The sequence below is a fragment of the Eublepharis macularius genome, chromosome 5, assembly GCF_028583425.1.
Source record: "Eublepharis macularius isolate TG4126 chromosome 5, MPM_Emac_v1.0, whole genome shotgun sequence".
NCBI classification, from domain to species: domain Eukaryota; kingdom Metazoa; phylum Chordata; class Lepidosauria; order Squamata; family Eublepharidae; genus Eublepharis; species Eublepharis macularius.
Window position 1 is genome coordinate 66,905,529 of NC_072794.1, and position 23,914 is coordinate 66,929,442.

Here is a 23,914-nt window from a genome sequence, read left to right on the forward strand (position 1 = left end):
CATGTTTAAAAATTAATTCTCAGGTACACAAGAGTACATCTTGGATCAGGGACCACGGAGAGTAGAATTTTAATCCTTCCCCTATGTGCTGTCGTCCTTACTTGAAATGGGGCAATTTCAGGTCTTGAAAATAGCACATGCTCCCCATAGTTCTGATCCAAAATAACCTTTCACCCCCCAGAAATTAAATTCTGAGTATAGAACTCACTATGCATGCCTTGCCAACAGGGTTTGGGCAGACAACGAAACATATAATTAGGAACTAAAAGGATCTGGAGCGATAGCTTTAAAAGGACAGCCATACTGCCTGGCTAGAAAGCCTTATCAAGTATCAGTTTGTTTTGATCTTTGGAAGGGAGTGGTCAGACTTCTCAGTTCTCACCAAGGACCAAACCATAAAAATATGGCTCTCTCAATTACCTAGGTTAGACGCTACCCAAGGAGACCACTTGTTAACCAAAATGTTTCCCAACCAAGTTGTACCTGCGAAGCCCAAAAGAAGTGATTCATGTCTTGAAGATTCCTTATCTCTTTTAGGAAATGTGTTTTTCACAATGATTGAGGGATCTTTGCCCTACTTTACTCTTATGAAAACTGCATGACAACTTATCTAAGAAATAGTGGTTTCTCTAGTCTTATACTTGTTTACATTTTTATGATTTGTCCTACTGGAGTCTTTTGGGCCAAGGACTCAGGCATATCTAAGAAAGCCTGACATATGCTAGAACAGGAAAAGACTAACAGATGCAATGTTAAAAGAAAAAAAAGATAATTCTTTTCCAAGTGAGGCACCACTACTACTGTTACAATTACATGTACACTGTGTAGTTAGTTGATGGTGTATCATTGTTCATTCCAAGCCATTATAAGTCACACACAGAAATCTTAGAATGCTTCCCTAAATACACATAGTTTGACCCTAGCATGTTTATACACATTCCACTTTATTCAATGGGACCTACTCTCTGTTTAGATTTTCAGCCTTGCTTGGGAAAGTATTCTGCTGAAATTACTAAGAATTGCTTCAACAAAGTGTCTGAGAAACTCTGCTCAGTAAAAAAGCCATGGTGAATAGTTGTAACAAACTATGGAAAAACTAAGTTGATGGCTTATTTACAACTACAGCAAACCTAATTAATAGACTACACTTACTGAGGCCAAACTCTGCACTGAACCTGAATATTTACTGAAGAGGCTTCCATTTGCATTTATGCAAGATTGAGAACCTTTTTCTTTAGCTGAACTCAAAGAGAGCGTTAGGTTTTGTCTGCTGCTGGAGCAACTGGAATCTGAAAAGGAAAAAATGGTGATTAAGAATTTCAGCTGCAAGAAACACTATACACAGTAAAAAAAGTTATTTAGCTGAAGGATACTTCTATAGCATTTCAATTATACGCTTCAATAACAGTTTTAAGAAATCTTAAAAGAAGCATTTACAGTTTCTGTTCTAGAGTGCTACTAATATAACACAACAGGATACTGAGATCTTTAATAGCTAAATTACAGTTCAGCAAATCAGCGAACAAAGTGTTCACTCACTGTTTGCTTTACAGAGCAGCAGAAACATGGTTTTCCCAGAGAGCTAGGCTTAAGGAAATGAGGAATGAAGACAGGAAGGATGCATGCAGTTTCACGCTGGACCTGCTGCTAAGGGAAGCACTCTGCACACCTTATAGCCTCTTACCCCGGCATCAGGCCTACAAACTGATTCTCAAACGGGTATGTTTTAAGAGATTGTGTACGAGTTTGTTGAGAGAGCAGGCAAAAGAAAAGAATGACCAGACCCCCACTACATACACGCTATTGCCAATGAATGTACAGCACGTATACCTGTTCAGCAATATGTTTCAGTGGAGAATCATGCTGAGAGAAGATAAGTGGTGGCAGGCAAAGTTCTTATGTCTGTCCCCCAGAGTAGACTGACAATAAGTCCCACTGATGCATTTGCTGCCTACTTCAGACATCCCCTGCCTCTGGCCTGGCTGCACCTACTCCCAAGTCACTCTAGTTTGTAGAATTTTACTTTTCCTTAAATAGGTCACACACCTTTTTCTGATGCAGCTGTTTTTGTATACTCTAAAACCAGACGGCCAGGTTCCCATGGAGACACTTTCCTGTTTTTCTTTCCACGTTTTCTTTTGAAGTGATGGGCAAGAAAAAGCACAGATATTGCACTCACTGCAGTTACCACAAACAGCTTCTTCAGGCCTGGTGAGATCTTAACCTTTGTATATATAAAAAAGACTATTTTACATGTTCTATTTTTTAAAATAGACTTTTGACATTCAGTTGTAAAATTTTATTTGGAAACAACAACACATATTGCAATTTACAGAATTTCATCAAATTTCTTTATCATACATGTTAAATGTTGGTATTATAGCCCTTTCCCCTGTGCAATATGCTTTTATAATGCAATACTTTGCTAGAATATTGTGCATGGTTTTAATCAAAGACAAGCAAGTGCATTTGTACTTATTTTGGTAATCACATTTTGTTCTCAATAAAAACCCAGTTTTCACTGCTAGAGCCAGAAAGGTGAAGGGTGATGTTGCTGAGCTGAAGTTCTTCTGGTAGTTTGGTTTTTAAAAACAAAACTGTAAGAGAAAAATAAAACTGAGCCCTGAGCTGGATGTTCGAGGCTAGCCCAGTTTTGTCAGACTTTGGAAACTAAGCAGGGTCGGCCCTGGTTAATATTTGAATGGGAGACCATCAGGGAAGTCTAGTGGTGCTGTGCAGAGACAAGCAATGACAAACCACTTTTGTTGGTCTCTTGCCATGAAAACCCCATGGGGGAAGGGTTCCCACCATGAGTCAGCTGTGACTTGATGGCACTTTACACACACACACAAACAAAACCTTCATGTTCTAAGCAGTATATAGTACCCTTTAGACACAATCTATACATAAGCGTCATTGAACATGGAGGGGCTTACTTCCAAGTAGACATGGCTAGTATTGCACTCAAAGGAGGAATCCTCTAGCTGTCATCTGTACAATTATATTCCATATATAAATGTACGGAACAAAACTGTGAGGCCTCATAAAGAGCTAGAGATAACTGCAAATATACTTTCTAGACATCTCTTCTTCTAACAAGCCCATTCAGATGAGAAACACTATAATCTTTAGCTACATTTTCCTAAATATATTTATTCAGAAGCAAGTCCTAGAAAGTTCAACAGGGACTGCTTCCTGGTAAGTAAGTGTAACAAAGGACCATAAGCCACAGAGGTCTTTATTAATTACCAGAGTTTGGATTGTTGTTGTTTGCCATGACTTTGTTTAGTTACCATGAGCAATATTTCCTATGCAAATTACAGAACATATCCTCTCCTTCTCCAGTAAGAACAGCGGCAGCCAAAGACAGAAACGGGTGGACATACTGGTGCCTCCGTCGCAGTTACTCCTTGATGGATTGCTTCATGGATTTCTTCAGCTTTACTTGGGAACTTTCCTTGCAATGAAGATTATTCCTGTTGAACGTCTCCTATTGATTGGGTTAAAAATGCTTTGTTGCTCTAGGCACGGTCACTTTAACATTTTGGATACTGTTATTTATTACCCTTTGCAATTTGCACTTTATGGTAAATTTCCTGTTGACTCTGTGCTTAGAAGCACAGCCACCATGTTTTGTATCTTATCAATGTTTGGACCTTGAATTATATTTCATTGTACATATTATATTCTTGAGACTGTTTCACTTGATTGATTTTTTATTGTTAGTTTTCACGGTGCTCTGTGAGCTTTTTTTGCTGGGGTCATCCTTCCGTGATTCTCTCTTTTTGTAATGACATTGTTTAGAGGCAAAAAAATTCAAAATACAGACTGTGCAATCCAGTTACCTTTACATAGTGGCAGATAACATTATTTGATGCCTGTAGTTGTTTGGATTTTTAAAAAATTTATATGTAGGGTAGAATAATTTAAGTCATATGTAAAGAAATGATTTAAATCAACATGAAAAAGATTTATTTAAAATAATGTATTTAAGTTCATTTTCACACATTGTACTTTATGTGTTTCCTGAACAGGTGCATATACTAACTGGTTGCTGTAACACTTAAAATGTGTTGGCTTGCAACAAAAAAAGACCTCATACTATGAACGCTTTCACCATCCAGTATATGTGCTTTTTGCACAGCAGAAGTAAGGATAAATGGAAGGCAATAGAGAATTTAATGGGTTTGTGTTGGGCTGTCTCTGTAAGTGTGCAGGGAACCTTGCCAACTTACGGCAACCCCATAGGGTTTTCAAGGCAAGAGACGAATCAAGGTGGTTTGCCTTTGCCTGCCTCTGCATAGCAACTCTGGACTTCCTTGGTGGACTTCCATCTGAGTACTAACCAGGGCAGACTCTGCCTAGCCTCAGGCTAGACTGGGCTATCTAGGTTAGAGCATATTTTACTTGACCTCCAAAGTTAGATATTTTCCTCTAGTTCTCTCTTTTATACGAAAGGAGGAGGCTTTAATTCAAAAAAGACACTGTAGGATCTGGCAATGGGTCTCCCAAATATTTTAACTGGTAAGCACCAACCCCTGGAGCTCTTGGTTTGTACATGGACTACAGGGGGAAGAATGGTTTTATCTTTTTGCCCCTATACAGTTTTCTGGATTTCAACACCTTCCCAGAGCTGCTGTTTGCCTCTAGTTTTCTCCATTCAGGTAAGTAACAGCTCTATCTGAGACATAATGGGGGGAGATAACCTCTCCCTTCCCCGTCACAGTCCTTCTCCAAATCAGGGCCCCCATAACTGCTATGTGTCAATAAACATATTCCGGAAATTAATTTCTAGATCACCTAAGTTTTGTTTAGTTTTGTCTTCAATTTGTTGCATAAACTGTTACTGTATTAGTTCGAATTTTGACTTTAACATGAATGTAGGTATTGAATTTGGACTTCATTGTAAGGCTGATTTTTAAGGACAGAAACTCCTTATAAATGAAATGCAGGGGTGAGGTGGATGGTGACTAAATACAGGGCATCTCACCTCTGGAATGCCCTCCCTTTCAAGTCTTGCCTGGTACATACTCTATTTTCTTTCAGGCACCAGAACAAAACACATCTTTTTACCTAGGCTTTTAATAAGAGGTTTTATCTTACCAGTTCTTAGGTATGCTTCAGTTTTATGGATAGCTTTTAAGATGCTGATGTTCAATAGTTTTTCTGTTATCATTATTATATTGTTTTAATTGTAAGCCACCTCAAGCAGGACTCTGAAGTAGCAGCAAAGAAACATCCTAACTAAATAAATCAATTTTGATTTTGAAGTTGATTTTTATCCCCGCTGCTTATATGCTGTTTCTGCAATGGGTAAGGAGCACAAGGATACAGCTTCTTGCAAACATTAATCATTTGAAAATCAGAAATAAATCTGAAGACCAGATCCTACTATTTAGCATATACTTGCCAGAATATATGTATCATAAAGCAACATTTATATTACTAGACATTTCAGAACTACTGTCTAAAGTTTTGAACCCCAATTGGGGTTGGGCTAATACACACCTAGTGGTCAATGAACACCTATATGGGGTATGAACAGATTTATTAGGATGCAGCGGGTGTACAGATTATTTTGGTATAAAAATATGTGATTAAAACACTACTGAATTTTTACACAAAACCATTTGATTATTTGAAATAAAATACTGTAAGTTATTCTAATTGCTCATCTCTTGTTATTTATTTTTGCTTCTCTTGTGGCTATTCCCCAGTTCCAGTCACTTGTTCATGATGAACAGAAGGGGAGGGCAGGTTCCAGGACTTGGTTAATTACAGTGGGTGTAATAAAGTCTCCATTAGCATAGTACAGGCATGTCAACTAATGCAGGTTTCTGGGTTGTGGTCCCCAAGCACATGCAATACAGTGCATTTTCTTTCTATTCAGTAACTTCCATGCATGTTCTGGGACAACTTTCACGTGGGCCTATTTCTGCACAGGATTTGCCCTTTGCTGGATAAACTGTTGTGCAAATATTGTATCTGTATTTCAATTACTTTTGGCACTTAGTGAGTCTGAATCACACAGAGCATGAGTTTCTAAGTACAACTGCATATCTTCTCAAATTGCTTCTACATGGTGGACTAGCTGAATACGCTTTGCAAATCATTTGCACTCCCTTAGCAACTGTTCAGAGCCTTTACTCTTCCTCTCAGATAGATGCATATTATAGTATGGTGCCTAAATTCATTTCATCTCCTGAAGAGATTTCAAAGTGATACTATTTCCCCCCCTTCCCCTTCTTCTCATGCAGTCATATTTTTAGCCGCTGGAGCTCCATAAAAGTCTGTTTTACAGATAGATGTACACATTTCTTTTCCTCCCGCCAAAGTGAAAAATGCCAGTTCTAAATTGACTTCCACTGTCATCTTTTCACAGATCATGATAAATAATGAATTGTTGCCATTACCACAAACATTCCTATTAATTACAGCATAATCAAGAACAAAACATACAGCACTGCAAAGGCTGCAGAAAACTGGCTAAAACATTCTGAACTTTAGATTGATAAAAAAACCTCACAATGTAAGGGTGTGGTTCTTGGGAACCATTTAGATTTTGTTTGCTACAGCAGAATAAATAAAACTGTCAAAACACTATTTAGTTTGTGAATTTTTCTTTCACAACATTTCAAATCTGTACACTAATTAACAATCTTTATTCTGAAAGTTGATTGGATGCTATGGCAAATAAAGCATTTTACTGAGACCTTAAAAGAAAAGAATATAGGAAGGTAGCATAATATTGTTTTTTTCAAATATTATATTTAGGGACGCACTCTACAGTGGAAGAAAGGTGGTATTGCAGAGGCTTCCAACCAACCCCTGAAGTCTAATATATATAACCACTTTAACTATATCAGAATGTACAACAGTTCTTGATTTTGTATTCTACGGAAGTTAACCACAGGCAAGTTTACACATATATATGCTATTTTAACCAAATGCAATGCATATTAGAAATAGCAGATTAAAGAAAACAATATTAGAAACAACATTTCAATTCTAGATTACCTGGATTAGAGAAGAATACCAGGAGAGAGGAAGATCAAATGCTCTTAGAGCTGCTGTCTTCAAAGAAAACCGTGTCCCCCTAAAAGCATCTTCTGACATGGCTCCTTTCCCATAGCACATCAACTGACTAACTCAAAATCGTATTACAAGCACTTGATGTAGGATTTAGTCTGCCAATGAGATAGAAATGCTAGATGTTGAATTCTTTCTACAGCTTCAGTTTTCAAGGTTTACCTAGAAAATTGTTTGCAGCAGAATGATGAATGTTACTGAAAAACCAAAATTAAGTGAACACCCTTCAAGCTTTTCTGTGAAAGCTAACACCATCACCAGCACCAAAGAATGACAACTGGAGCTGGAACAAGGAACTATGTAAATTCCCTTTCACGAGGAATAGCTTCTAGTATCTTTTTGGAAAATGCATCAAGCACAGGCAGAGAAAAATAGTCATCTTAAGCTTATTTAAAAGAATTATATCACTTAGGGTTGATCTGTGTTGACCAAAAAGATGTGAGGTATTTTAGATAGAACTATTTTATGTAATTTATGTAACATTTTAAAGCCTTCTAAGCAGCTTTTCCCCAAACAAAGGTCTTAACAATAAACCTCACAAAGCGAGAATAGTGAGACTAGTCTTTCTTCATCTGAAAAAAGAAACCAGGATATATTTCAAAGATGTAGGAAACACCTACTCATAAGATGCATGATCCGAACTCTTTTTGATTTTGCTACTACAGACTAACACGGCTAACTCCTCTGGATCTACTCATAAGAAGTTTCCTTGGATTGCTTGCACTGGAGTTTTCTATTTATCCCCTACAATTTGTAGAACCAAACTCAAAAAGGCTCATGCCAAGTTCCCTCCACTATGCTGAACTGCCAGATCTGTCACTTTAAACACAACTTTTATTAGAGAGAGATGGGAAAACAGAGTTACAGTTCTTAACATTCAATTTTAATATCTTAATTTTAAAAGCCCAATGGGAAATCTGGAGGTGAAGCTATTACGTACCCAGTTCACCGAAACACAAGAGCTGTCATTCCAGCTTGTACAGCTGAATGACAGAGAAGCTTCTTAAAAAGAAACAATCCCTGAGCTGCTGAAGAAGCTTGTGATGCAGGCAGGACGGCCAAATGTCTCCCGCCACCCCCTTTATCCCAAAGCCCTCCACACCACCGCCCCTTATTTCCCCAACGCCACTTCACATAACAGACGTCACGCTTCAGACTCTGAAAAATGTCAGTTCCTTAATTTGGATTCTGCGGCCGTAAATTGCAACCTGCAGGATATCTGAAAAAACCAACCCCCATCAGTTTCCCCGAAGCATCCAACAGGCGGGTCGCTCCCACTTATCCACCTCCTGAGATATGTCGGAAGAGGCCCCCGCCTCGGAAGGGGCTTTTCTCCCTGAAAAAGAAAAAAAAGAACCGAACCAGCACCGGAGAATCAGCTTCTTCTGCTTACCTTCCAGGCACCGCACCCAACAGCAAACCCAGACAAGCCACTCCGCGGTTTTCTCTTTGCACCAGCCGCTTTAAAAAAACGAAATGCGGTGCTGGTGCTGGGGAGAACCATAGAGATAGAAAGACTAGAGAAAACACACCCTCAAGTTTCCGGTTTCATTTGGGCTCTCCAGCTAGCTCTAGTTGGTTGGGGATGCAAAACGTGCATCTGATTGCAGGAAAACGAGTCCCACCTAAACTGCCACCCGCTCGCCTCAGCGCTCAATTCAATGCAGGTTTGTTGTGGGTTTCGCACTTGCACGTAGACCTGGTGTTCGTTTTCACGCTAACAGAAATCGATGTGGTGGGGGTATAATTTTCACGATAGAATTTAAAGCATTTATTAGAGACATATGATGTGTGGCTATTCACCCTGTTGAAACTGGAGATTATACAGGATGGCTGTAAACCCACACTGCAAATATGGGATTATGAGAATGAGAACCCACTGCAGGGTTGCGGTAAACTATTCTCTGTTTTATCCCTCCCGGGAGTATGGGGATAACAGCCGAGTACATTGCAGGATTGTTGTAAACCACTCAGCCTCTCCAATTCAACATCTTGAATGTGGGGATAATGACACTTAGCTGTATCTGCATTTACAGGGCAAGTTTTAAAAAATTGAGTTCGATCAAGAGTCCCTTTTTTATACCGCCAGATTACTGCAATGACAAACACCTGGATTTCTGCATTGTCATACTGGCGAATAATCAAGGCATCTAAAATAACCAGGAAGCCCTATCTTTAGACAAATGAATTTGTAAGTCTTGTACTTTTGTAAAAATGTCTATGGACATTCCAGTGCCAAAGGAAAGACAATACAAGAGTGTATCCTCCTAAGCGATAGGACTGAAATTCTCATTGCACGAGCTACGTTCTCAACACCTGCTTTGCACAATTCAAATCAGTGACTCCGTTCCTTATTCTGTATCCACTGCTACAACCTTAAATGCAAAGGCAATTTACAGTTCTCTCTTCTTATCTCGGCTTCTCTCATGGCGCAAAAGAAAAAGAGAAGCCTTTCTACCCCACCATCTTTCTTAAGGGGTGACCCCGTGTCCGTCTCCTTCTCCGCTCCTATAGCTGCCAATTGCCACAGAACGAAACCTAGCTTCGCCATCTTTGTGCCGGGCAAGCCTAATCGACCTGCCGGCAGCAGCAGTGCGCGTGCGCACCACAGCCAAGCCGTCTGCTGCAAGGGCGGGCGGGGAGGGGGCGATGAGCGGAGAGCCGAGCGGGAAGCGGAAGGCGCCTTTCTCGTCCTCCATTTCCCGGCGCTTTTCAGTGCGTGGTCCATTTCCCCGGCTTGGCCTCGGAAGCCTTGGACGCTTTTGCTTGGGACCGTGGAGTGGGTGGGACCTGGGCTGCTGGGTTTCGCAGAAAAGGCAGGCGCTGCTGTGGTGAGTCGCTGGTGGCTAGGCTGTGTTCCTTTTCCAGGTCTCGTTGGGGACGCCGTGCAGAGGGTTTGCTTGGGTTTATTGCGGAGTAATTAAGCATAGGATTGCAGCCTGAGGCACCTTGAGGCTTGGCTAGAAACCGCTCGGAGTAGAAGGGAGGCTGTGGGAGGGCTCCGAAGGGGCAGACAGCAGTTCCCCCGTCGGCTCGGTGGACTCGAGTTCTCTGGGTGGGCTTACTTGGTGGGTCCCCCTCTTTCACTCAAGGTATCTAGTTCAAGTTGGTGGCAAGATCTTCAGTTTATTCCTGTTGTCCCAAGAAAGTCTTTTAGAGAATGTATCTCCCCCCCCCACACACACACACACACCGCGGACTCTCCAATTTGTTCCTGAAATGTAGAAAGTGACTGAGAACAAACCTTGGATTTCATGCCTTTTTTCCAGCTCTGCAATGTGTAGGTTGCTGGTCATTATGTAGTGACACTACCTAATCTGCAGATGTGTGTGGAGGACAGAGACTTCCAGATTACAAGTCCTGGATTTTAAGCAGGCTGGAGTCCAGACACTTGTCTTGGAAATTAATTGATGAGGCTTTAAGAAGGGATGCCAGAATCAAATATAAGCAAATTTCTTTAAAATAAAGGGTTATGTTACTGTTCAGAGTGTTTGATGAAGCTCAGAGGAAATTTTGAGCAATTAGTTGCCACTTGCAATGATGGTAAGGTACTGTCAAACCAAAATCTAAGGGGTGTGGGTACTTATGTACTCTTGACACGCTGGGCAGTTTTAATGTAAGAGACAATTATGTTCAAGGGGATCTATGCTATGAAAGTAGGAGAAGCCTTTTCAATATTAAATGAAATTCATCTGTCACCCAGATAGTGTGTAACTTACCTCCTACCTAAAGCTACTAAAGAAAAGCTGTGTGAATGCTGGAGTAGGGGAAAGAGGGTGCAACCTATTACATGATCTGGTTTACATCTTGGCATTTAACACGTGGCTCATCTGCTGCAGGGTATGGTTTCAAATGCTTGACAGGCCTCTGCAGCTTGCAGTAGTGCAACTTCAGAAGACCAGTCTGCAGCATACACTGCAGAACAGTGGACAGAACATTGTCCATATTCCTTTTGGACAATGGAGTGGGGATTCTATTAAACTCTTGCTGTGAACAGATCTGCTTGAGAACGCTTAAATTTATGCTGTTTGTGAGGTGGGGTAAAGTTTTAATAAACCTGATTTCATTTACTTTTTTGTATGAGAGTGGGCTCTTTTAAGGGATAGAAAGTATGAAGCAAAGTATTCTTGTGAACAGTGGACAGATGCCATGCATTGGTTGAATTATAGCTGTCTGATTTTCAATCCATTTTTTCCATATTTTGTGTTTAAATGGCTAGTTTTGTGTTCACTTCTACTGTGGTCTGTAAAACACGATAATCATATAGTAAAAGGAGCGCTGTTTACAATGCTGCATTGAATGGGGTGCTTGCTAGAAACAATGAGAACATCTGAAACTTTTCAACAAGCTAGAAATTATTTGCAAAAATGAATTAAAGCTTACAAATGTGCTTCTCTTGGATTGTACATGCATGTGAAGCCATATTATATTGAAACCATTGGTCCATTTACCTCAGTACTGACTCCTTTGAGTGGCAGAAGCTCCCCAAGTGTTTTGTGCTACCAAAGGTAATTTAACTGGACATGTCAGGAATTGAACTCAGGACTTTCTGCATGCATAATGGGTGTTCTATTGAACTATGGCCCCTCTGCCTCTTTCCCCCTTCTTTCAAAGAGCACATGTATTTGAAAGGGATTAAGGGATAAATGTTTGCCATAGAATGAGAAGGCCCTGTTGATTGGGCAGGAACTGCATTGTTGGTGCTGCACAGATCACGTTGTTGGTTTTTAGCAGTAATTAAGGCTGATAATAATGAATGTACAAATGCTAAGACATTTAATACAAAGGGAAAATTATATTGTGTCTTCCAGCAGCTTTAAAAATAAAAGCAAAAAAGCCAGTTATCAACAGTTCTTATGTCAAGGGGCTGCTTGTAACTCCGTGTAAACCCTAAATTATACATAATTTAAGAACTTTATAATTGTAGATTTATGTTACTCATAAGAAAAGAAATACTATCCAGAACTTGTACAGCGAAACTATTGCAGTTCGTTTTCAGCCAAGATCTATTCTTTATTCATGGAAAATCTTAAATACATATGCAGTTGCATGTACATATAGATGCAATTGCAGAATACGTATATTCTTAAGTTCTTACCTCTTTTGTATTTAAAATACTTTCATATAAGTTGTAACACACTTATTTTGAATGACTGAAATGTGTACTTATTTCAAAGCTGTTATCTGGCTTTCAGTGAAGATGACTATGTCCTGTAACTGTTGAGTTTTTTAAATTTTATGTAGCTTGAATGATAGCTTGAATAGCTTTAAGGTGCCTATATGTTAGTCTCTCTATATTGATGCCCTGGTTTCACATACTATTGTGATCATGGAGCAGTTTTGTATAGTGACGTGTTGTGAGTATGGGGTCTTCTTGGTGCATGGAGGGTGGAACCCTACAGAATGTCCCTATTAGCCAAGGTGCTGAGCAATATTGTTCTAGCATAACCTTAAAGATCTCTGAGCCGGATGGAACTGAAGCCGCTGCACAGTAGTTCTTCCTAAGGCTGTTGGCCGATTGTCCCAGAATAGTACTATGGTTGATGGTATTGAAAGCTGGTGAGCAATCTAGGAGCACCAGTTAAGATGCTCTCCTCCTCTTACTCATCTCCTTCCCAAGAAAGGGCTTAAGCAGTTACTTCCTCAGTGCCATATTGTGCTCATCCAGAACATTTTGGGATTACGCTGCCACATTCTCTTCAGCATCCTGCTCAAGAAGGGTAGATTCAGTGCTTGGAAGTTATTCAAACCCTGAACCTACAGGAATTTTTTTAGTTAGGACAAATTATGGCTTCCTTCAAAACATTTATTATCCATTCTAACTACTGATTCAGCTATTCCCTGGAAGCTCTTAAGAGGCAAGAATGCAATTAGTGGAATGCACATCCCCAATAATCTGCAGTTTCAGGTGAAACAAGCAGAAAATTATCCACAGAAATAGGACCAGAAGAAGCCTCGGGAACATGTATACATATACTGTTAAATTTAATGTGGAGACCCAAGTTGAACCCCACGTTAAATGTATAAGTTGTAGATATATGTGGAGTCCCAAATAGAAGCCCAGACCTGGATCGTTCAGCCTAGCTCTATTTTGTCAAATCTTGAAAGCTAAACAGGGTCAGCCCTGATTATTACTTGGATGGGAAAGGAAACTACCAAGGAAGTCCTGTGCGGAGGTCACTGTGCGGAGGCAGGCAATGGCAAACCACCTCTGTCCATTTCTTGCCTTAAAAACCCTGTGGGGTTGCCAGGAGTCAGCTGTGACTTGATGATACTTTACAGATACTCAAGTTGAAACACAGAAGTAATTTCATCTGCAAAGAGTGTCTCAAACTTGTAACAGTGTGCTATCAGGAATTCAAAATCCTGTTCAGGGCCAGAATATAAATGGCTCTGGACTGCTTAAAACAATTTATTTATTTATTTTATTCTATTTGTATTCCGCCCTCCCCGCACAAGCAGGCTCAGGGCGGATTCCAATTAATACAGTCAGGGCTCATTTTGAGGGGGAACACGCAGGAACGCAGTTCCGGTAGTTCTCCAAAAAGGTCACGTCAGGTGGCCCCGCCCACTTGATTTTTGGCCATTTTGGCCCGTTTCAGCCTGGATTGGGCCCAAAACAGCCAGGATTGGTCCTCAAATGGCCAGAATCAGGCCTCTGATGGGTGGTGGATCACTCTCCCGCTCAGCAGCGGCCCGATCCTGACCATTTTGTGCCCCTTTTCAACCCCTTTTTGCCATTTTGGGCCCAGTTTTGGCTCTGAATGGCCAGGATTGGGTCCAAATCAGCCAGGATAGATGATGTCAGGGGGTGTGGCATAAGCAAATCAGTTATGCTAATGACACCCTTCCGGTGGTGGCAAGGGGCGTGGCATATGCCAAAGAGTTATGCTAATAAGTTCCTGCAGCTCTTTTTCAACAAAATGACCCCTGAATACAATAATATAAATACAATATCTTAAAAACCAATAAAACATCTTAAATATTTAAAAAAGAACACCAGTGCTGGTGTTTTAAATATTTAAAAAAGAACATCAGTGCTGAGTGTCTCTGAGCAGATACAGTGTGGTAGCAATGAACTAAAGAAAATGTTGGGAAGCAGGAGCAGACAGTATACCATCACAACCTCCAGTCCTTATTCCAAACCCACTGCCAAACATATATGTACTTGAAGTCCATGTACTGAGGAACAAGGTACCCGTTAAGGAAGATTGTTTATCATAGCATCATGACAATCCTCCCCAGTCTTCTGAATCTAACTTGCTACTGTATCCCAAAACATGGTGGCCAGAGCTGAAGACCTACCATGTTCAGCGATGTTTCTAGGTTGGCAAATTGGTGCAATAGCAAGCCCTGGATGATGTTTTCAAGACTATTGACCTGGCTTTGTATTGAACTATTTAAGACAGGTTGCTGTTACCTCCCTTTGTAATACTTTAAAATGTGGTATGGGTCAGAAAGTTTGTTCTCACTGAGGAATAAAGTAGCAATCTTGGCAGAAACACTTTTTAGGAATGTCCTGGTGTCTTTAATCTGCATAAAATAGCAGCAACCCTTTTAAGATGTGTGTATATTTTATTTCTTATTTATTTTTCAATGTTGGCATTAATTGCATAAGATCACATAGTCTTCCTCATAAGCACTGTAATGTTGTTTCAAGCAATAATATCTCAAAATATGCTTACCGTTTTTTCTTCAAAAGATGTAGGTAGTTCCTGATTTTGAAACAACCACTGCTAAAATGACAGCATTGAGCAATGATTGTCCACATTTGGAATCCGTTGGTGAGATAACAAAGGAAGATCTAATACACAAATCACTTGTGAGTTGCAATTTTCTACCTCTCCTGATAGTGATTAGTTTAGATTTTAATTACTAGTATGAGCATTTCAGTTCTAGGTGAAGAATATGCAGCATGTTTGCCTTATTAATGTTACTGTGGAAATAAGCTTTTAAAAGCTGCTTTTCTGTGTCTGAGAGAACCTAAATGAATATAGAATTTGAAGCAAAATAAAAACATAAAAATGTTCTTCTAAAGCTTAAAATTGGCAGTGAGCATACTACTTAACATAAAATCAAATATTATTCTGCCTTCAGCAGAAGTTCATGCAGGCAGAAAAATATGCAATATATCTATACCAGTGGCATCAGATTAGTGCAGGGTATATCAACAGTAATCTTGTTATTTAAGATAAAGACATGTTCCTTGAATTCATCAGCTAGCAAATACATAATCTTTCCAATGAGTGAACAGCAGGATTTGAGCCCCTTGGAGTTCCAGATATTCATGATACAAGTTTTCGAGAGTCAGAGCTCCCTTCCTCTGATAAGAGAACTTTGTGTTTCCTACCCTTTTGTCTTAATTAACTGGTAATATGCAATTTATATTTTTAATTAACAGGGCACTTGCCTGGACTGTAAAGCGAAAGGACCAAATCTTTGGGCATGCTTGGAGGTAAACATGTAGTATATGTGATTTCTCTGTGTTCCTGTGAGGGAGGCTAAATGACCTGGGGCATTTTAGTTTAGACATCACAAGATAAGAGGCCTACAAAATTATGCAGAAAAAATGGGTAGAGAATTTTCTTCCTCTCCCATAATACTAGAACTGATTGTTACATACTGTCGAGTAGTCAACAGGCAAGTGCTCTTATCTATGGACCCTACATATAGGTTTCCCTGTGGCATCTGATTGGCTGTTGGTGGAAACAGAATGCTGAATAAGATGGACCATCAGTCTAATCCATCATTACTTATATTCTTAGCTATCGTACATTGTATGTGTGTGCAATATACAAGCTGGGAGGCCTGCAAGAGTCCGTCCCCTTTTTTTGCCCCTCTTGCCAATTTCTCTCTCTCCTTACCACTTTCTCTTACTTCTCCTTTTTAAAACTCAGCCCAGTGCCTTTGTAGAGTGAAAGTCTCCAGTCTTACTGTGATTGCTATGCTATCTGAGATCTCAGGTGGTATTCTCCTTTTGGGAGATTTTAAGCCCTTTCACTTTTATTTTGGAACTTTGTGCAAACTTGGGAGTTAACTCTGACCTGTATAAATCCCTCCTCTCTGAATGTGGCCCTGTTGAACAGAGGTTTTTGATCTGCAGTCTAAGCCTTTGTTCAGAATTAAATATATTGATTTTTCAGTAAACCAAGCATTGCTCTTGTGCAGCTTCCATTCATCAGTAGAGATTGTCAGAATATATCTAGGCAGTTTCTTGACAAAATATACTATATGGCCTATGTTTTTTAACTCAGCAGCCCTGCGTCCTAGTTTATGTTCTGATTAAAATTCCATGTTCAATTTCATTTCTAACAAATTCAAGTTAGACATATACTTGGAAATGATGGTGGCATGTGCCCTTTTTTGAAGAAAACCATGTTTGGGTTTATCAGTTTTTCAAATACAATTTTGGCGTATCAATGTGTTACATTTTTGCAAAATACCAGTTTTATAACAGCCTTGTTAGGGAGAACATGCTGTTAAAAAGCAATGAGAACAGGAATGGCAGGTTTACAAATAAATCAGTGAATGCATGCACATGTTAAATATGACATGTCTTCACTTCAGAATATGTTTTAATCATGGGCATTTGGTACAAAATAACTGTGTAGCCTATTGCCTGACAGCTTTTAACTGTTTTTATGTGCTTCATACCATTTTGTGATATTTCTGTTGCAGTCATCTAGATCTTGCTTTCTCTTTTGTATAATATTTTGCTTAGATACAGATATTCCAGTATGAATTTTCTCAGTGTTGGGTTTATTTAAAAATGCCTAGTTAGAAACCCATTTTGTAAAGGTTGGGAATATGTATCCCTATTAGAATGCAAACTATTTTTAACTACTTTTAGGTACACCAACAGAGAAATCTCTGTAAACAAATGATAAAGGTAAAGGTAGTCCCCTGAGTCATTACTGACCTGGGGGGAGGGGGGGATGTCGCATGACATCATTTTCTTGGCAAACTTTTTGTTACAGGGTAGTTTGCCAGTGCCTTCCCCAGTCATCAACACTTTACCCCCAGAAAACTGGGTACTCATTTTACTGACCTAAGAAGGATGGAAGGCTGAGTCAACCTTGAGTTGGTTACTTGAACCCGGCTTCCGCCAGGATCGAACTCAGGTTGTGAGCAGAACTTGGACTGCAGTATTGCAGCTTAACACTCTGTGCTATGGGGCTCTTAAATAAATGACAATTACTTGTAAATACTTACGGAAATAGTTTGTGCAGGAAATGAGCATGTGATAACTAGGTCTTTGCTGATTAATAATCAGGTCAGTGATACTGAATTATAAAAAACAAAATTAAAAGGTTTTTGTTTTAATGTCTTACTCAGTTTACAAAATAAAATACAGGACCTTTTGTCTGAATGAAAACTGTCTTGTGGCACCTGCATGCATCTTACAAAAGTGGTCTCTGCCTCTCAAAAGTATATGCCATACTAAGTTAGCCTTCTAGGTGCCACAACACTTTCTTCTTTGACTGCAGGCTAAAACAGCTACTTATGTGGAACTTACATGAATGAAATGGCTCTTACAGGCTGCAGTTCTGCACTAGTTACTGTGCAACATTTTGAGGTCAGTGGTTTTGGCATGTGAAGCATTTGCAACTCTTGATTATATTTCTAGCAGCTTCTAGCATGGTACCTTATGCAGGTCTCACTAAAAGGTATGTAGCAGTGAATTAAAATGAGCTCATAAAAATGCATTATGCAAATATTCATATCAATGAACATTTGCTGTTGATTTCAAAACTCTTTAGATTGCACCTTTTTATTAAAAATCTATTCTACTTTTTTAAGAAAGAAACTAATATCTTAATTACTAACAAATAGCATAACATAGTTTGTTTATAAGTATCAATAACAATAAGAACAACAAAACAACATAAACTCAATAATATATAAATGTATAAACTCAGTAAAATCACAACAGCATGTCATTAAAAGGTTAGCAGCACAAATCAAATAAGACAAGAAAAGATTATTAAATACCAGCCCAGACCTTGGAAAATAAAAACATCTTTGCGTGCTTAAAACTATAGCAGGCACCAAGCAAAGAGACCCAGTACTGTGAAGTGGTTAGTGCCAGACTAGTATCTGGGCGACCCGGGTTCGATTCCTTGCTGTGCCATGGAAGCTCACTGCGAGGTCATAGGCCAGTCACACCCTCTCAGTCTAGCCTCCCTCACAGGTGAAGTTAAAATGGAGGAGAGGAGAATAATGTAAACTGCTTTGGGTCCCCATTGGGGAGAAAGGTGGGGTATAAATGATATAAATAATTTTTTTTTAAAAGATGAGAGGGAATTGTAAAAAGAAAAGCCATGTGTGTCTGGTAACCACTTGCTTTACCTCCACGGGTGAGGGTGGGATCTAGATCATGTTTCCTGTAAAGGTTGTAACAAATGAACAGAATAGCAGTGGGCAGTCTTTTAGATTCGTGTTATTTATTGCTTTAAAGAATTATGCTTAGATACGTATTGGTTGGTAGTGAACATCTTTCAGCGCTGCTGCATGCAATGTATTTTTAACCAGATGTACCAGTAACAGCTATATTCTGAACTACAGATGTAAAGTTCCAGACGTTTTGAAGCTATGAGGAAAATGTGTGTTTTTTTTAAAAAAAATTGGGCACGAGTCTAATATATTCAGTAATTCCTTATCAGATGTCAACTTATTTCAGTTTTAACAGTATGTAAGATTTTGCTGTTTGGCATGCTTATGGAATGTGTGCTTTTGCTTCATCTTTCTGCAAGCAAAATTATAACTATAACCAGTACTAATAAGAGAGAGCAGCAATCTGCTGCATGCTATAGCACCTGAGTGCACACATCTCAGTTTTTCCCATCTGTAATGCAGGGGGCAAAACAATGAAAATGAAAAGCAACTTTTGTATAAAACAAGGGTGTATTTTTCAACAGAAGCAGTCTCATACACTCCCAACAGGAATAGCAGCATATGTGGATAGAAAGTTGAATTTTATAACATCAAAACATTGAACTCTTCAGTAATACACACACATCATAACATATTAAATTAGTCACATTTAAACAATGATTTTTTTAAAAAAATATGGTTCATATGTCTACCAGGAATTATTTAATATGATATATTTTTACTTTGAAAAATATTCATACTTCACAATTTGTCCTAGTATTTAACTCATTCAGAAATATCTCCCATATTATTCAACTATGTCAAACCTTTAGGAGAACACATTCGCAGCTATAGAGTGGGATGTCATCAATATGCAGATGAAACCCAACTCTATATCTTACTATCCAGGTCCCCACAGGATGCAGTAGAAATTTTAGATTGCTGCCTGGCTGCTGTGGTGAAATGGCTGAAAAATAACAAATTGAAATTGAACCCAGAAAAGACTGAAGTAATGCATGTTGGGAAGGCAGGTATCTTGAAAGACATTGTACTCCCCACTTTCAGTGGAGTTTGTCTGACCCTTGCAGACTCAGTTAAGAGCCTAGGGGTTATACTGGATCCAGCGTTATTACTAGAAAATCAAGTTAAGGCAGCGGCAAAAAATGCTTTCTACAACCTCACTCTGGCTTGGAAGATGGCTTCTTACCTCAACGTGGCTGACCTGGCCACCTGGATCCATGCTATGGTACCATCAAGACTTGAGTATTGTAATGCAGTATACATAGATTTCCCATCTAAGTTAACTAGGAGGCTCCAGTTGGTTCAAAATGCTGCAGCTCGACTGTTACCAGGAGTGAGCAGGAGCATGAACATCAGTCCCATCCTACAGTCACTCTATTATTGGCTACCTATCAGTACCGTGCTCAATTCAAGGTATTGGTTATTACATACAAAGCTCTTCATGGCCTTGGCCCAGCATACCTACGAGACTGCCTCCCTCCCTATGTCCCTCAACGGCAGGTTTGCTCATCTGAACAGGGTCTCTTGCAGGTGCCAGCCTGCACATAGGCAAAATCAACAGCAGCTCGTACGTGGGCTTTCTCTGTGATGGACCCTACCCTGTGGAATGACCTGCCTGAGGAGTTCAGGAGAGTTCCCATTCTGGCTTTCTGCAAATGATGCAAAACCGAATTATTCAATAAGGCTTTTTACTCAGATAGGAGGGAAGTATTGTAGGGAGGGGATCTCAGATGCTTAGCTAATGAGTTTGGACCATAGACTTCACCACTATGTTGTCTTACATATTATTTGTTGCTTTGAATATGTATTCCTATTTACTACCTGTGCTTCATGTTATCTAATGTCAGTCCAAGAATTGATTATGTTCTGTTTCAGCAATTCTTCAACTCTATATTGGATCCTTGCTAATGCTATGTCTTTATAGAATCCTATGACATTGTTTATGGAAATGTCCTTGATACTGATTGTACTAATCTCACACTATGTAATCCGCCTTGAGTCTCAGTGAGAGAGGCGAAATGAGAACAACAACAATAATAGTTGTAGTCGTAGTTTCCCTTTATAGGCACTTTCTTCAATTTTCCATTTTTTTTTTCCATTGGGGGAGAAAACTGAAAACAACTATTTCATTTCCTGAACCTTCACTTCTCTATTCTGAACCTTATAGCCCTTATCTAGTACATTTTTAATACATAATATTTTACCATAATACTTCAACAGATACTTCTTGTACTGCCTCAGGAGTTGCCTTTGACTCTCTTTCCATCTTGAGATTTAGAAGCAGTTTTCAAAGTAATAACACAGTGCCATTAAGCAGAGAGTGTAAATTGGCTCACTGTGTAGAATGGATCTCGTCAGACTGTGGCTTGTCTATTATGACTTGCATTGGCTTACAATTATTCCATTTTGTTTGACAGAATAGATGCTCATATGTTGGTTGTGGGGAGTCTCATATAGATCACAGCACCATACATTCTCAGGTATGTATGTGCAAACTGTTAATTCTTAACTTTTGATAAGCTAACCATCTTTGCCTGTAAAGCTTTCCTGATACCTGATTACATTTCTCTTTGTGACTTATAAATATGAATGACAGAAAAGGGGGTAGTAACTTTAAATGAGAATCTAGAATGACAAGATCGTATCATCGTGTACAGGATCAGTGATTGCTGTTCATGATCTCAGCAGTAACTCTGCAAATGTCAGAAAGCATGATGCAATAGCAGGTAATTCTATAGAAGCTGAATTGTTACTATATCAATGTTGTACATGTAAAGTGTTCTCTTTTTCTTCTGAAAATGGTAATTGAAACCAATATGTTTGGAGATGATAAAGCAAAATGTTGTAATTCCTAAAGTTATATGGAAAAGATTTAAAGAGTATGTAGCACTTGTATTTACCACAGAATGCAAAGGCATACAATTGCAAAATACAAATAAAAATAACTACATTCTTATACTCTTCTACTGTAAGAGGTAAAGTATAGGTAATATACTTTCGAACGTTCTTGAATAGCATGAATTTCAGCAAAGTGTAACATGCCTTATTTGTGTATTCTGAGTCATTTATATGCTCTTATAGGGGAGCTGTGAGGACACAGAGAGGGGATATGCTATTCTCCCTTCACCTGCTGGTCCTTAGGACCCTTGCTCTCTAAGTGGCAACTTAACTGACAGTATGGGTGGGATGAGGTGAGTCAGATGTGCTTTCGCATACAAACCTCTGCCACCATCTACCTCTCTAAAAAGGGAGAGAAGAAGAATCAAATTGGCCAGAGCCTGGTTCACAGTTCTTTCTCTCCTTTTTTGAATACTTTTTATTTTATTCAAAGTTTAAAATCCCAAAAAAGGAAAATAGAAAGAAAAGAAAAAGAAATAAAAAAGGAGAGAAAAGAACAGAAATTAAAGAACAAAGAAAATAATACATATTTCCATTTTTCTCTATAACACCTGTCATATCTTTACAAACATATCCTTACAGCTTTGATATCTCCAAAATTATCTTTTCAATGCTACCCCCTTCTGTTTAGTTTTCCGAAACTGATCTTCTTAGAAATCAAATCCACAAGTCATCAGTTCATTTTTTCTCGTCTCATGCAGAAAGTCAGTAAGGGGTTCTTTTTCTCCTTTTTTAAGCTTTTGGTATAATTGTGAGTTTATTTTATATGCCGTTCATTAAGCATTATCACTATACAGGAGAGAGTAGTTCTGCAATGCAGCAGTGGTGCTACCACCTCTAAACATATGGACTGGATTACAAAAATAGAAGCATGCTAAGCAATTTCACGTGAGCCCTAGTTTTATATACCTCTTTCTTGAATACCTTTCACCGAATAAATGTTGCATATACTTTGAGCATAATAATGCTTGAATCCCATCCCCATTAGTGGATTTAATTGTTTATTAGTCAATGTTTAGTGAATTGTGACGGCCTGTGGCTATAGACAATAAACTCTTTTGATTTGATTTGATTAGTGGATGGGGTGCTGTAGCAAGCTGAATACAGCATGCTTGAGTATTATACATGCTATGGTCAAACAGAGACATGGACTGTCTGAAAGAATTAAGACTTGTGTGTGATAATCCACTAGCAAGATGCAGGCGATCCACATGATCGGTGTGTTTCCTTAAACATTGTGCTGTTAAGTAGGAAGAGTCTTGGATTGCTAAATGCCCTGCCCACCCACTTCTGCCCAGTATGGAATAATAGAATGGCTTCTGAACTATATTGTTTGGTCGTTTTATAGAATGGGGAAAAAGAAATATTCTGGACCACTTTTTTAAAAAACTTTTTATTTTCAATATTTTCAATAACAACAAAAGGGATCATATTCAATAACAAAAATGTGATAGTTACAGGAGATCTTCGGTGTTATATATTACCAGATTTAAACATCTTAAGAATAATTTCAATTAAGAATATATAAAACACTTTTAGAATTTAAATAGTATATCTTATCATTTATACAGACACTCAACTACCCTCCCTCTTTCTGAAATTACCCCACTCCCCTTCCCCCTAACATAATGATTTAGTTAACTTTCCCTTGATGATATTTAGTGTTCCCTTCCCTAACCCACCCCACTTCCCCAATGAAAATAGATATAGTTTGCTAGAATCAGTAGTCAAGTGTTATAAACTATTGCTAAACATAAATAAAAAAACACAGAATTTTAAAATTAAAGTACTTGACCATGCAGTTTAAACAGCTCTCTATACCTATGTGGGTTAATACCTCATACAGGTACTTGGTATACTTACCAAGGTAGAAGAGCTGTATTACCTCAGGGAGCTAAACCAGAATTAAAATGCTTTTCTTTCCCCACCCGTGAACCTTTATCAATAAATTATTAAACACTATGCTTATTAATTTACATTCAGTTATTTCTATGCAGACATGTAAGAAGTGATAGTGAGGAAAATGACTATTGAGTGTGTCTGATTGGGATTTTGCTACCCTTTTGAGGAGAAATTGGTTGTGATCTTTTCCTCTTAAGGGATATGTTCTCAAAGCCCATAAATGTCTCCAGATCAATGTTCTTCAGAAGGTTCAAACCTGATTCTTGATCTTCTGCCAGATAGGTTTTCCCTTTGTGTTTGAATTGGAGCTTTGTGAAGTTAGACCATTTGTAGTCTATTCTTGCTTCTCTAAGAGTTTCTATGATCAGTTTGAATTCTTTTCTCTTGTTGAGGATTTCTTTTGGCAGATCAGTAAGGACAGCAATATGGGTTCCATTATATGTAACTGAATTCTGCAGTCTAGCTGTCTCTAAGATCCTCTTCCTTAATCTATGGTCTGAGAACATTGCCAAAATGTCTCTAGGCCCTTTCCTTCTGGGATTGTTTGGAAAGCCAAGCCAATACGCTTTCGTGATTAGCGGGGTGGTACTGTCTTTTAACTTTAGGATTTTTGTTAACCATTTTGTTAGAA

At 38.8% G+C, this 23,914-nt stretch overlaps 2 protein-coding genes across 3 annotated transcripts in view; one reads left to right on the forward strand and one right to left on the reverse strand.

Moving 5' to 3' along the window:
- The window catches only part of MIGA1 (mitoguardin 1), a 77,089-nt gene extending 68,540 nt beyond the window's left edge, over window positions 1-8,549 (reverse strand). Inside the window, exons 1-4 of the mRNA XM_054982027.1 lie at window positions 8,483-8,549; window positions 7,018-7,187; window positions 2,047-2,224; window positions 1,153-1,289 (exon numbers count right to left, since the gene is read on the reverse strand). Of these exons, the coding sequence (XP_054838002.1) occupies window positions 1,153-1,289; window positions 2,047-2,224; window positions 7,018-7,137 (435 nt within the window). The 5' untranslated portion in view covers window positions 7,138-7,187; window positions 8,483-8,549. The remainder of the gene's footprint in view (window positions 1-1,152; window positions 1,290-2,046; window positions 2,225-7,017; window positions 7,188-8,482) is intronic.
- Window positions 8,550-9,803: 1,254 nt separating this feature from the next.
- USP33 (ubiquitin specific peptidase 33) overlaps window positions 9,804-23,914 on the forward strand; it is a 72,353-nt gene continuing 58,242 nt past the window's right edge. For both annotated transcript variants that reach the window (XM_054980062.1, XM_054980063.1), the window contains exons 1-4: window positions 9,804-9,920; window positions 14,792-14,911; window positions 15,491-15,544; window positions 20,901-20,963. In XM_054980062.1, coding sequence (XP_054836037.1) covers window positions 14,831-14,911; window positions 15,491-15,544; window positions 20,901-20,963 — 198 coding nt within the window. In that variant the 5' untranslated portion in view covers window positions 9,804-9,920; window positions 14,792-14,830. The remainder of the gene's footprint in view (window positions 9,921-14,791; window positions 14,912-15,490; window positions 15,545-20,900; window positions 20,964-23,914) is intronic.